Source organism: Polypterus senegalus, chromosome 6, assembly GCF_016835505.1.
Source record: "Polypterus senegalus isolate Bchr_013 chromosome 6, ASM1683550v1, whole genome shotgun sequence".
NCBI lineage: Eukaryota > Metazoa > Chordata > Cladistia > Polypteriformes > Polypteridae > Polypterus > Polypterus senegalus.
The window spans coordinates 2,828,087-2,840,267 of NC_053159.1; the positions used below are offsets into that span (position 1 = coordinate 2,828,087).

At 42.3% G+C, this 12,181-nt stretch overlaps 1 protein-coding gene across 2 annotated transcripts in view; it reads right to left on the reverse strand.

The window, feature by feature from the left end:
- gli2a (GLI family zinc finger 2a) overlaps positions 1-12,181 on the reverse strand; it is a 240,026-nt gene that overhangs the window by 82,236 nt on the left and 145,609 nt on the right. Inside the window, exon 3 of one of the 2 annotated variants that reach the window (XM_039755278.1) lies at positions 12,010-12,115. The exons of the other annotated variant lie outside the window; for it this stretch is intronic. Coding sequence (XP_039611212.1) covers positions 12,010-12,115 — 106 coding nt within the window. The remainder of the gene's footprint in view (positions 1-12,009; positions 12,116-12,181) is intronic. 2 annotated transcript variants of the gene reach the window in all.

Consider the following 12,181-nt stretch of genomic DNA (forward strand, 5'->3'; position numbering starts at 1 on the left):
GCAGAGAGTCCAGATGTGACAGGACCAACACCAGGACCAGGAGCTGTGCTGCTTATAATGATAGATAGATAGTATAAAGGGTGCTATATGATAGACAGATAGACAGATAGATAGATAGATAGATAGATAGATAGATAGATAGATAGATAGATAGATAGATAGACAGATAGATAGATAGATAGATAGATAGATAGATAGATAGATAGATAGATAGATAGATAGATAGATAGATAGATAGATAGATAGATAGATAGATTTGTTATCCAGTGGCAGAACTCTTAAACAACTGAAGTTGATTACGTGGCAAACACAGGAGTGGATGGTGGGATTTCTGGTGTCAATAACAATCAAGATGTCTTGTTAATCTGTTAGCCTTCATACTGATTGGCAGCTCTGTAAGATGAATTATCCTCTAATTACCTACTGCACTAAACTTTGTCACACGTTACTTTTCATGTTGTACGTAAAGAGTGGCACTGCTGCCCCCCAGCTCTATCGACCAGGTCAGGCCTGAAAGTCCTCCTCCCACCGTCAGTTTGGCTTTTCCTCCCGCGTCCCAAAGATGCCCAGATTAGATACAATGGAGACCTTGACGTGTCACAGAGTGACCGGTGTGTTATTGTGTAGCCTGTGGTGGACTGACCACATGCCCAGTGTTCTATCCTGCCTTGTGCCCAAAGCTACCAGCACAGGCATCACTTCTTCTCAGCTGGACAGTTGGTTGAGAAATAAAAAACGCTAGATGGATCAGTGGATGTCATGAAGCACCAAAAAGAATTAAAATAAAAAATGAAAAATGAAAGAGAACTGAGTAATAAGCAGCCTACCCCTTTCAAAACATCTCAGAGCTGGAAAACTTTTTGTCAGTTGGGATCTTTCAATTTATGTAAAGCAGGAATGTTGCTGGGGTTGCCAGGGGTGTGAAATAGCATAAATTGTATTGCCGCAGAAACCATAAACTGAAAGCTGGATAATTTAATTTTTTATGGTTTTATTTATCCATATATTACACTCCCACCCTCCCCCCACTGCAATCCCTCCCACCACCACCCCCCTCACCCTTGTTTTAAAATTTGCCTGTGGCACATTGGGCTCAGTTCAAACCCCCATAATAAAGTCAAAGCAAAAACCGGCAAAGATTTGTGAAGTGGATTGTGTCTGCACAACAGCCGCAGGGCGAGTTTCCGAGAGTCAACGGGATTGGGTTTGGCCTCGCAGAGGATTTGATCAACCATTTCTAAACTAAAGCCTCTGCCTGTCAGGCACTAAATGTTAAACAAAGACAGCATTCTTTGAGACTTGTGTCGTTTGAAGTTGGAAAATGATGGGTCTTTCAATCAGACTTTGTTCCGTTAACCCCGAATCTGGGAGGAACCCACCGGCTTTGCTCTGCACAGGAGCGTAAGAGGAGCCCCCATTGTCAGTGAAACAGCACTAGTGCACAAACCAGGATGGACGTGTGGCTGTGTGTCACTGATATAGCGTCTTTCACACAAATGGGCTCTCATGTCACTCAGATGTGGTCACCGCTTGACCGTCGATCAGATGGTGACCTCTATTAGTCCATGTGTATGGCACATCTATCTGTTATACAGTGCCACTTACATCTATCTATGTCTAATCCTGCTATCTATCTATCTATCATACACTGCATTTCCTATCAATCTATCATATAGTGCCTTTGACATCTGCCTATCTATCTATCATATAGTGCCTTTCACACTATCTATCTATCTATCTATCATATAGTGCCTTTCACACTATCTGCCTGTCTATCTATCATATACTGCCTTTCACACTATCTATCTATCTATCATATAGTGCCTTTCACACTATCTATCTATCTATCTATCTATCTTTCATATAGTGCCTTTCACACTATCTATCTATCTATCTATCTATCTATATATCTATCTATCATATAGTGCCTTTCACACTATCTATATATCTATCTACCAATCATATAGTGCCTTTCACATATTTCTACTTATCTATCCATCATATAGTGCCTTTCAAATCAATGCACTGTCAAGCATCCCTCACCAGTTTTGGTCCATCGAAAAGATTACGGATGTCATGCTGTCATTAACTGAATTTCTGTGTTTTTTTTGAATGAAGGAAACTTTGTCAGAAGACCACTGACATCACTTCCTGGCAGAACCCCGCTCAGCTCCGCCCCATTCACTTCCTCTGCTCCTAAAGCCCTCAACACAGGACGTTTGGCAGGTGTCACATTGGACCTTCTTCTGACCACACAGCATCACTGCAGAGATGAGCCAACTTCACGTCAGTTTTGACGCATTTTGATTATCTTGCAGACTCACCGCTGGACATTGAACGTGGTATCCTGTGGTTTCTGTTGCTCTTGTATTCGTTCACAGTATCTGTCTTACAGTTCGTTAAAATTCCCTAATGCAGCCCGTGTCTCCTGCAAGTGCTGCCATTCTCACATAGGCGAAGAGATATTCAAGACAGTCTGTCAAGATGGCCGCCAGGGACCTCTCTTTGTACCCACATCAGATTCTTCCATCTAGTGGCAGTGCCCCTGCCCATACATCTGTGCCAGGATGGATATCTTGCTAGATCAACATGAAGCAACAGTGGATTTTGATTTTTTTTTCCTCTAAATGCAGAGAAGGTAAAGATTACAATTTGCCAAAATAAAAAGCTAAACGGTAGAAAGTGTAGTCAGGTAGCAGTGAGTACTGATGCTCAATGTGACCCGAGTGCCAACGTCAACTGGGTGCACGCTATTTAAACTGCCAACTCAAGCACAGTGAGCAGCAAGGCCAAGAAAAGTTTTCATTTTGGTGTACACCCGAGTGTAAAAAGTGCTTTTGACTGTAAAAAGTGTAAAAAGTGCTCGAGTTTTGTGATGTGCAACAATCAAAGTTCCAGCGGCACTCATGTGGAGACTCGGCGTTAGTGTCAGTTGGTAACGAGAACATGGAGCAGCGCGCCAGAAGGAAACAGTCGACGTCTTACAAGGTTCACATTTCTCAAGTTGGTATAAACGCAAAACACAGCTGCAATTACTATAAACACTGCTTTTAGCTTAGTGCACGGGAAAAGATTAACTGAAGCACAATAGCAAGTCGGCAATCACACAGCTCGTCATGAGAGAACGGAGATTTCGTAACTGAACATTTGAGCCACTTTCTCTTTTCAGAATTGCACCACGCAGGCTGACTAAGTGGCAAACAGCTGGAGAAAGGCTTTAATTAAAGGGAAAGGAGATCCTCGCCTTGGGAACACGGGAAGGCTGTGCCATCGCCACTCTAGTGCACTGGTATAACGTCACTTACTCCATCTAAAGCGTATAAGGCGTCTTTAACAAGGCGTAGACATACAGCACCATTTACTAAACCTGCTTAATCCTAAGCACAGTCATGGGGGGCCGGTGCCCCTACCAGCAGGCACAACACCTGCATAAGGCGCCAGTCCATCGCAGGGGCCACACACACACACACACACCCCAAACACACACACATGGGCCAGTCGAGCCTCAACAATTCACCCAACCTGCATGTCTTTGGGCCATGGGAGGAAAACCAAGCAGATAGGCAGGGAACAGGCAAACTCCACACATGACAGACCCGGGATGTGAACCCTGGTCACCTTAAAGCCAGGCAGCAGCACTGCCCCTGTGTCATCATGCTGCCCAAGGGATATAGAGTTAAACATAATATAATGTGTATAAACAAATATTGAAATGTTTTCTTTATCCACCTTAATAAATGTACAAGTGTCTGTGTGTCCATCTGGTTGCTATGTCTCTGTCATTCCAACAGATGGTGCATCACAAACATTTGTAATAATAAAATGTATTCCATTTGTCACTCCAACAGATGGCGCATTAGGAACATTAACACTGCTTTGACGAATCCTACACCAAATGGCATATAACAGAGACACATGCATTGCATGTGTCACTCCACCAGATGGCACATCGCAAACATTTGCAGTAATAAATTGCAACGCATTTGTTACTCAATCAGATGCCACACTGCAAACATTTTTAACAATGGATTTTTTTTCGAATGCCAAATGCAGTTTTATTTCTACATGCATTGCAGGATACATTCCAATAGATGGTGCAATAACGCCTAAACCTTCAGGACATTTTGGAATCACAAATTAATAGCCATATACTAATACTTTCTGAGCTACCCATCTAAGACGGGTTCAAATCTAAGAAATCAGTGCAGACCTCAGCATTAATGTTTGCACTGCACCATGTATTGGAATGTACAGTAGTTTGTAATGCATGTACATTGCATTGTAATTGCATTTTCCATTCCAATAGACGGCGCATCACAAATATTTGTCATAATAAAATGCATGCATGTGTCTTTCCAAAAGATGGCACAACTCATATATCTGAAGCAATTAAATACATCACTACACACATTTCTGATGCACCATCTGTTAGAATGACAAATACAGTGCATATGCCTCTATTGCATGAAGTTTAGATAGATAGATAGATAGATAGATAGATAGATAGATAGATAGATAGATAGATAGAGTGAAACGTACTATATAATAGATAGATAGATAGATAGATAGATAGATAGATAGATAGATAGATAGATGTGAAAGGCACTATATAATAGATAGATAGATAGATAGATAGATAGATAGATAGATAGATAGATAGGATATTTGTCCTCAAGGGAAAGTTTGTCTTTTTGCAAATTAATAAATTGGTATGTGATTTGTAAAAGCAGTGTTAATGTTTGTGATGTGCCACCCATTGGAATGACAAATGCAATCCATTTTATTCCTATAAATGTTTATGATGCACCATCTGTTGGAATGACAGAGATATAGCAACCATACAGAACACAGACATATTATTATATTATATGCAGCCAGAACATGCTATTGGTTCCATAAACCTAAACTGGAATAAATATCTTCAAAAACAGATGGATAGATATAACACAGTATTCATTAATCCATTTTCTAGACCTCTTTCTACTTTTTAGATTGGAATGCCAGTCTATATCAGGGCAGAGGTGGTAAGGCCTGGGGCACTTACCCTGTGTGGATCCCAATACCACAGTGCAGTAACACGGACACTGTGCTCTAGAAACTGCCGTCATCCTTAGGACACAGACAGACAGATGGAGGGCTTCTTAATTCAATGGCAGGCAAATGTTAAACACTTTATTAAGTGGTAAACAAAGAGGCTTTTTACAGAAGCCGTTTAAATACAAGAATACATAAATGGACAGATAAATAAATACACACACACACACTCTGTGATCAAGAGTTAAACTGAGATCCTGACTATCTGTGGTCCTATGACATCCTTGGCCGTCTTTCCTAAAGAGTAGGGTGTACCCTGATACTCTGCCTCAACTGCCCAACATGACCTGGTCATTCTGGCACCCTTATTATCCCCTGTCCTTTATTGCCTAACTATCTCTGTCACTTCTTCACCACCTAATAGCCAAAGCGTGGTGAGCGTACTGGCGTAACAATGGCTGCCGTTGCATCATATAGGTAGAGGGGTCACGCTGGTGCCTCCCTGCTGTCTGTGTGTAAATTGTTTTGAGAGCCTAGAGTGTTACATAAGTGTAATTCATTTCATTCATAGTCACACAAAAGCGCATTCTCACTCACACGGGGCCAGTTCAGAGTTGCCAGTTGAGCTAACATTCACATTTTTGATTATTAAACTCCACTGTCTGGACAAAATCCACACAGACGTGGAGAGAGTGCAGACTGCACATAAACATTAAACAATGGCTCCTGAGTGCTAATCAGTGTGCCACCCTCTAAGTGTGTACTACTGTATATACAGCACATGAAATGAATGGAAGGTACTTCGATATGCAGACACGCAGATTCATCTTCATATAAGTACGTTGTGCAGGCATCAGTTCTCTGCACACAGAGACGCACACATAGGCATTGGGTTAGTGTTTAGGATCGTCTCTTGATTCACTCCATATATATTTCATAAAGTACACTTGCTGTCCGACTATATGTGCTGTGGGAATTAATCAAACCAGTTATGGTAAATCATGCATGAATAGCTGATCGAGTTTCAGCTTTTAAAGTTACAAAAGTGCAAATGAGAGCCAGGAGTTACCACGTTGGCTTCATATTTTCATCTCTCTCATGTTCTCATCATTCCTGCATGTTAATTTGCTTCACTGCTCAGGCTAAAATAGAGCCGCTCAAGCTCTTCTGTGCTGCTACGAGTAGAGGCCATGACCTCTGGCCCCAGTTGTGCCTCGGGGAATCTTTGCAATGATGTTTGAGACTCGGGCAATGCTGACTCATCCAAGTATACCAGTCATTGCTTGCAGACTGTGGCAGTTTGTCTGACACCTCCATTTTTTAACTTCAGGAAAACAGGAGACAGTAGAATTGTTGAACTGGACACTTCATGTGAGGAAACCCGGTCAAAGTGTGCCACGGTGTGAAGCAGCAGTGGCAGGGAGCGGAGTAATAGTTTGAGCAAAAGGAGGAGACAGATAGGCGGTGACATACAGTGACATCCCTAATCTGCTGTGCAGAAAGGCTGCTTTGAATCATGGGCTGCAGGGAAGCTTTTCTGACAGCAATATACTTTACATTGAGACAGGAAAGAGAGAAGAGGAGAAACACAGAAGCTATACAGAAAAATAACGTGACACCTGACATGTAAGGGAAAGGGTTAAACCACAACAGCCTAGGACCCTGTCCCTTTGGGAAACACAATCCCACCCAGTGTGAGGACAACACCCTTAGATGGGCAATCGTGCAACTCAATTACGGTTTCTATGGGATTGTCTATCATATTGTGCCTTTCCTGTCTATCTATCTATCTATCTATCTATCTATCTATCTATCTATCTATCTATCTATCTATCTATCATATAGTGCCTTTCATAGCTATCTATTTATCTATTATACTGTGCATTTCCTATCAATCTATGTATTGTTACTTTCCTATCTATCTATCTATCTATCTATCTATCTATCTATCTATCTATCTATCTATCTAATAGTGCCTTTCACATCTATCTATCATTATATAGTGCCTTTCATATCTATCTATCTATCTGTCTGTCTGTCTGTCTGTCTGTCTTGCATATAACAGAGACATACGCATTACATCTGTCATTGCACAGCATTTTACAGGTGTGTCCTGGGTAAGCAATTAAGTATGACTCTGCAGCTAACTTTTGTTTTGTCTGTTTGTTTAGAATGGAGGATGAGAAAACTCTGGAGGACTGCTTAGGTCACGTCTGGTACTCGTGTAGTCCTGCCCCTCAGTGATATGGAATCCGAAGGCTGCCAGAAGTCAGCGTTCACTCACAGATCATCTTCTGAGGCATCTCTGAAGATCCTACCTCCCCATGGTGTGGGATGTATGTATGGTACCAAATAACTAAAGATGCACTTTGTTAGATGCACACAAAGACCAAGAGAGTGGCTCTCACATCTGCTCTCCTGACCTGGCAGGCCACATCTAAGCAAGGCAGACACCCTCAGAATGGAAGGACCAGGTGAGAATGTGAACACAGGGCATTATCTCCTCTAGAGCACTAGCTGGCAGCTTTCCTGAGTTGCAACTGAGCCTCACATTCCCACAGGGCAGCATGGGACATGGAGTTCAATAACTCAGCCCTGTTGGGTTCCATGGATGCCTCAGGAACTGGGGAGCCCTACTACAGGGGGTATGGAAGACCGGAGGGAGATAAAAGGAGCTGGGATGAAGGTAGCCAAAACTTGTGAGGAGGAGGAGGAGTGGAAGAAGCAGTGAAAGAGAGGAAGAAGACAAAGAGTTGTGCCTGTGCTTTATTGTACTTGTGGCTTGGGTGGTGGGAAACTCTTGATAAGGAAGGGTTTCCTTCAAAAAAAAAAAAAAGACTGTGCTTTTAACTTGCGCTTGTTTTGGGGGAGCTGCTGTTCCCCCTGGTGTCCACAAATGTCTTTGAAATCTATCTATCTATCTATCTATCTATTAGTGCCTTTCACATCTATCTATCTATTTATTAATGTTCACTATTTTCCAGTTCAGTTTTAAAAGAAGCAGCAGCCTTTCCAGGCACCAGTGCCGTCTCTATAGAAGATGGCGGCCCATTTTACGGCCTACATAGAATGAACATTTCACACAATTGAATAAAAGATCACAAAAACAATCCACTGACATGTCCAACCTCCTGCCCAGAAGCCCAGCTGACCTGACCACTGGTGGAGAGGAGCTGCCCTTTCCCTGCCACGGCTTGAACATCCTGATGAACGTTCAAAGTGATTTTTTTAGACGACTTTGAGGAGCGTTTTTTTTCTTCTTTTTTTTCTCCAAATAAAGTAAATAAATCCTAAACCACCGAGTGGATTCTGGGAAAATGACTTCAACCGGCTTCATTTGTATGCTTCGCCAGTCCACATTTTAAGTGACAAAACACTAAGTTGAAATGGCAGCTGAGAAGCCCTCATGATAGAAAAGGGTGAAAGACGCTATAAACATGTGCCCTGCTGACCCCCATGTCCTGGTCTCCGCCAGCACCAGTTCGGTAAGTCACACAGAAGGGTCTCGCGCCGTCGTCGCCACGGCAGCACTGCGCTGTCATGCCTCAAGTTATAAAGCGGCTGTCCTGTGCATACGCTGCAAGGCACAAAACGAGAGGCACCCCACTGTTTCTTTTATGACAGCTATGACAAAATAACCTGTGCTCTCATTATGTTATATGCAAACAATGATAAAGGGGAATGTATGGAGGTGTCATGTTTAGCAATCAAGAAGCAAACCTTTGACATGAAGCTGCAAGTGGATAATAAAGCTCCCTGGCTCACAACAAATGACACCTCACTTAATTTGCTGTGCAATGTTCATGTAATTAGATAAATTTGGCGCCGGCAACGAAAAAGACAGCCAGATCAAGGTCTTGATGAATTAGGGGTCTTCTGTCAAGATCAAATCACATTAATCAGCGAGCCAAAGCACAGTGACAGAATTTTTCCCCTACTTCCAGCCTTTTTTTTGATGAATAGCCTCGTTCATGCCTTGCGCCGGGTATGTATCAGCTTTGAATCTGTGAATTTAAATGGAACAGCCAGATTTTGAACAAATGTTACTAACTTTAGTCTTGCCGCCTGGCATTTTACTGACCCTCTTAGGTTACAACTAAGCCATTTACCCCTCAGTTGCTGTTTTCGGATGGATCACCTCGGTGCATTCATTTCAATGACTGCTTTCTAATGTATAGATTCATAATGGGCACCTATCCCTCCTGGGCATGGCGGGTGATGTTACCGGCTCCAGGTTTGATTGTCAACTGCGCTGTCTTTTCTGTGAAGTGTGCAAGTTCTCCATGAGTTCATGACTTTCCTCCAGGCTTTCCCACAATCCAATCATTGCTCGGTTAGATTACTTTCTGATTCCACTTTTTCCATTTGTGACTCACTAGGAGCTGGCAGGCATCTTGTGGGTGTTGGCTGTCATAAGAAATTAACAACAGATGGGCCACCAGACCACTAGAGGGCACACTTACAGCCACGGCCACATTTACACAGAAGAACCTGTGTGGTCAATTAACCTGACATGGAGATCTTCTTGATGTAGAAGACCCCCCAAAAAAACCCACAAGGATAAAGAAAGAAGATAGAAGTCATGTGCCATGAATAAGGGCACCAGGCATTAAAGCTAAGAGACAGGAATGCTAACTGCTACGCCTTCCCATTGACAGATTTTCTAGGTTCACTTTATTATTATTTACCTGGCTGAAGCCTTTACCCAAGTTGTTTAGGATACAACTGCTTCCACTTCTTTTGTCTTTCCAGTTTGAACACAGAAAAGTGAAGTGACTTGCTCAGGATCACCCAGTGTCGGTAGTGAGATTTGAACCCAGAACTACAGGGTTTGTGGGTCAAAGCCATAACTGCTGAGCCACAGTGCCTGCCTGACTTACGGTGTTAGAGCAAGGCACCAGACATAAGGCAAAGAATCAAAGTGGGCACCAAGGGCTCCCGCTAATGCATGGGCCTCCATGGACAGCTACCTGCTTTTAGAGCTCACTGCGCCCACTTAAGGGCAACAGGCAGTCACAAGTGTCAGGGACACGCTTTGTGAAGTCTACAGTAGCATTCTATTCTATTACATTCTCAAATGCACTTTAGATATTTCAGGGTCACAGGGATATTGTGCTGTATTTTGCTATAATATATTATTGCATAACATTGTCAAATCTAATTCAGGAACATGAGGGTATTACATGATATTCTCCATCCATTTTCTAAACCCCCTTTACCCTGAGCAGAGATCCTGATAATCAACTCTGCACTGATATTGTATGAATGAGGAAGAACGTGTGCAGGAGTGATCATTTGGTATGTCATTTGCTCCCCTGGACCATATATTTTTAAAATGTAGGTTTAGGACATGGGTGGCTACAATTCTATTCTATCCTATTCTCGGCCAATAAGCTTAACAAAACTCATCAATCCTCTCTACCTAAGTTCTCCAAGCAACATCGAGTCAAAGTTTGAATGGTCTCTAGATCTTACTGTCCCCCCAACTCTCTGGTCTTCATTTCTGGTCTTTGGTTCTGTGTGTGATGATAAACGTTTGTAACATTTCTTAGAAGATGCCTTTCAACTTGAGTTCTTTGTCGAGAATAAGGAGATATATTATAAAGTAATATCTGGGATCCACGGCACTAATTCTAGTCATAAGTTTGATCAATTTCATTATGTTAGATCTTAATCTTTATTTACTTAAACCCCTTCTGTGTTTCCACAACATATTATATAATATTGTAATGCATTGTATTCTATTATATCATATTGAATAATGTCATTTTCTAACCTTTTGGGGGCAGGAGCCTACCCCAGGGTGCAAAACAGGAAGAATCCCTGGACAAGGCGCCAGTCCATCACAGCGTCAATACACTAATGCACTATGCAGACACACACACACACACACGGCCAATCCACCTGACCTGCATGCCGTGGACAGTTGGAGGAAAACCAACACAGACACAGAGAGAACATGCAAACTCCATGTTGGAATGACCCAGGACATGAACCCTGGTCTCCTTAATGTTACCACTGCGCCACCATGTCATCCTAATATTATATTATATTATTCTTGTTTTTCAGCTGCTCCCATTAGGCTTCACCACAGTGGATCATCTTCTTCCATATCTTCCTGTCCTCTGCATCTTGCTCTGTTACACCCATCACCTGCATGTTCTCTCTCACCACATCCATAAATAAATATTATATTATATTATATTATATTATATTATATTATATTATATTGTATTATATTATATTATATTCCCAACAAAGCTCATCAGTCCTCTTCACTTAGCTTCTCCGTTGGGTCAGATTTTGGAGGGCCCCTAAGTCTTACTGCCCACCCTTCTTTCTGGTTTCTTCTTCCATGTAAATGCGGTTCTTTGTGTGATGAGAACACTTCCCTAACATTTGTGTGAATTTCCATTTGTGTCTTCATATTCTTGAGTATAAAGTACTAGCTGGGATCCACTGTACTAATTCCCTTCCCAATTTGAAGCAATTCCATGAAGTCATCTCTTAATCTTTTTTGTTTGCATAAACTCAAAAGGTTAATAAACTCCTTCAATATTTCCTGATCACCTCATCAATTCGATTCTGCTTGATGTACTGCTCACTAGTTTAGGGTGACTACACTGTGACTTTGAACTCGATTAAGCAAGTTTGAAATGGATGGACGGATATCTCTGGGACGTCTTCTTCTGCCGAGACCCCTTTCTGCCCTCCATTCTGTGCACTCCCTCCAGCTCTGACCCACAGAGATAATCAGGTGGGATTTCTAGTGGACTGAGACACTTGAGAAACACAACAGAATTTCCAAAATGGCCCGGCGGGTGGACAATATCATACAGCATTGTGGGCCACTCTGCACAGTGAAACTCTCATACCATCCAGTGGTCCCATTACTTTTAGTGCCTTCAAACACACACACACACACACACACACTCTTCACAACAGAAGGAGAGGTGAAAGTGCCGTGACACCTACCCGTGCATTGCGTGCAAGGAGTGAGGCTCATAATGGTATCGTCCTTCATGGTGACGCATGTCAATCGGAATCGGAGGATGGAATGCTGGGAATAAATGGTGTGGGGCTGAGGAAACAAGAAAAGAGAGGGAGAGAGAAAGAGAGAGAGAGACTTCAAAAAAACGGACTTTCA